The 1,176-nt window shown below is 41.4% G+C and overlaps 1 protein-coding gene across 1 annotated transcript; it reads right to left on the minus strand.

Annotated features, from left to right (window-relative positions):
* Window positions 1-1,176, minus strand: LOC137967651 (C-X-C chemokine receptor type 2-like). The gene has a single exon (XM_068814175.1). It carries the CDS (start codon window positions 1,174-1,176, stop codon window positions 1-3), a length of 1,176 nt encoding a protein of 391 aa, XP_068670276.1.

The raw sequence follows: 1,176 nt of genomic DNA on the forward strand, positions 1-1,176 counted from the left end.
TTATTCAAGCCCTTCCGAATGGTTTTCCTGACCCAAGTCTGTAAATGCCAGTTTTATGGGAGTACCTCTAAAAAGCGTAGTTTGTCTCTCAGAAGATTTCGTGACAACACAAGCGGCTGCATTGTGACTTCCACTTGGTGAACAAAAGTAAACAGAATAATTTGTCCGTATTCCTGATTCCGGTGGTCTGCAAAAAGCTCTTTCTTCATTGACCCATTGTAGGAGCCTGAATTTTTTGACGACGAAAGACCGAACATATCCGGAAAACTTTCGATTGCGAGCGATGAATATCACTGGATAACACACCGATCGGAATGCCATAGCCACCTTGGCAATGATGTGAAGTGAACGAGAATAATATTTTGAGCTTTTCTCTCTAAAAATGTAGAAAACCATGCTAGGTATGAGGCATAGAAAGTAGACCATTATTATGATGATGGTGGTGTAGGCAGACTTAGAATACGCATCCACAGTTCGAGGGTATTCAAAAACTTGAACCCGTGTTCGGTTCTGCAAGGCGCTGCGCAAGATTCTCACTGTTGAGTAGAATATTATACAACAAGGAATGAAAAATGACACAGTCCAAAGAATGATTCGAAATGTTATCACGGGGACATTGTCATCATTACGCAAAGTCAGGTATTTTTCACAGTTACCCAAAACCCAGGCAATAAATCTTTTGCCAGGTTTGTTTATAAGAATCAGATCCCAAGGAACGGCTGAGAGCGCAGCTTGAGTCCAAAACGTTATCACTGCACGCAATACGAATTTTTTTGTGAATCTGTGATGGCTTCGCTTCACAACAGCGTAATAACGATCAACAGAAATTGCCGCCAGACTAAGAACGGACACAAAAAACAAAAACATGTTGACTGTGCCGGCTAAAATGCACAAATTTCCATCTACAACCTTGAGGCGAATGAGACTTGATCCGTAGATAAGAATTCCGTTAACAGCAAATGCAAACTCGGCTGAAATGTGACTTATCACAAGCATGTTTGTTGCCGTATGCATGCGGTGATCGCGGCAATAAGCCACGAGAATAAGTCCATTGCCCACCAGTGCTAACACAAATAATATCAAAACTAAAATCCCTTGGCTAAGGATTGTACATTTGTCATCCGCCATTTCATTTGTAAAGTACACTTCATTTTCCACGTGCAAGGTCTGATCCAT

The sequence above is a fragment of the Montipora foliosa genome, chromosome 1 (assembly GCF_036669935.1).
Source record: "Montipora foliosa isolate CH-2021 chromosome 1, ASM3666993v2, whole genome shotgun sequence".
Taxonomy (NCBI): domain Eukaryota; kingdom Metazoa; phylum Cnidaria; class Anthozoa; order Scleractinia; family Acroporidae; genus Montipora; species Montipora foliosa.

Coding starts and splice junctions, on each gene's coding strand:
- LOC137967651 (XM_068814175.1), bottom strand. CDS start 1,176: ATGGATCAGACCTTGCACGTGGAAAATGAAGTGTACTTTACAAATGAA.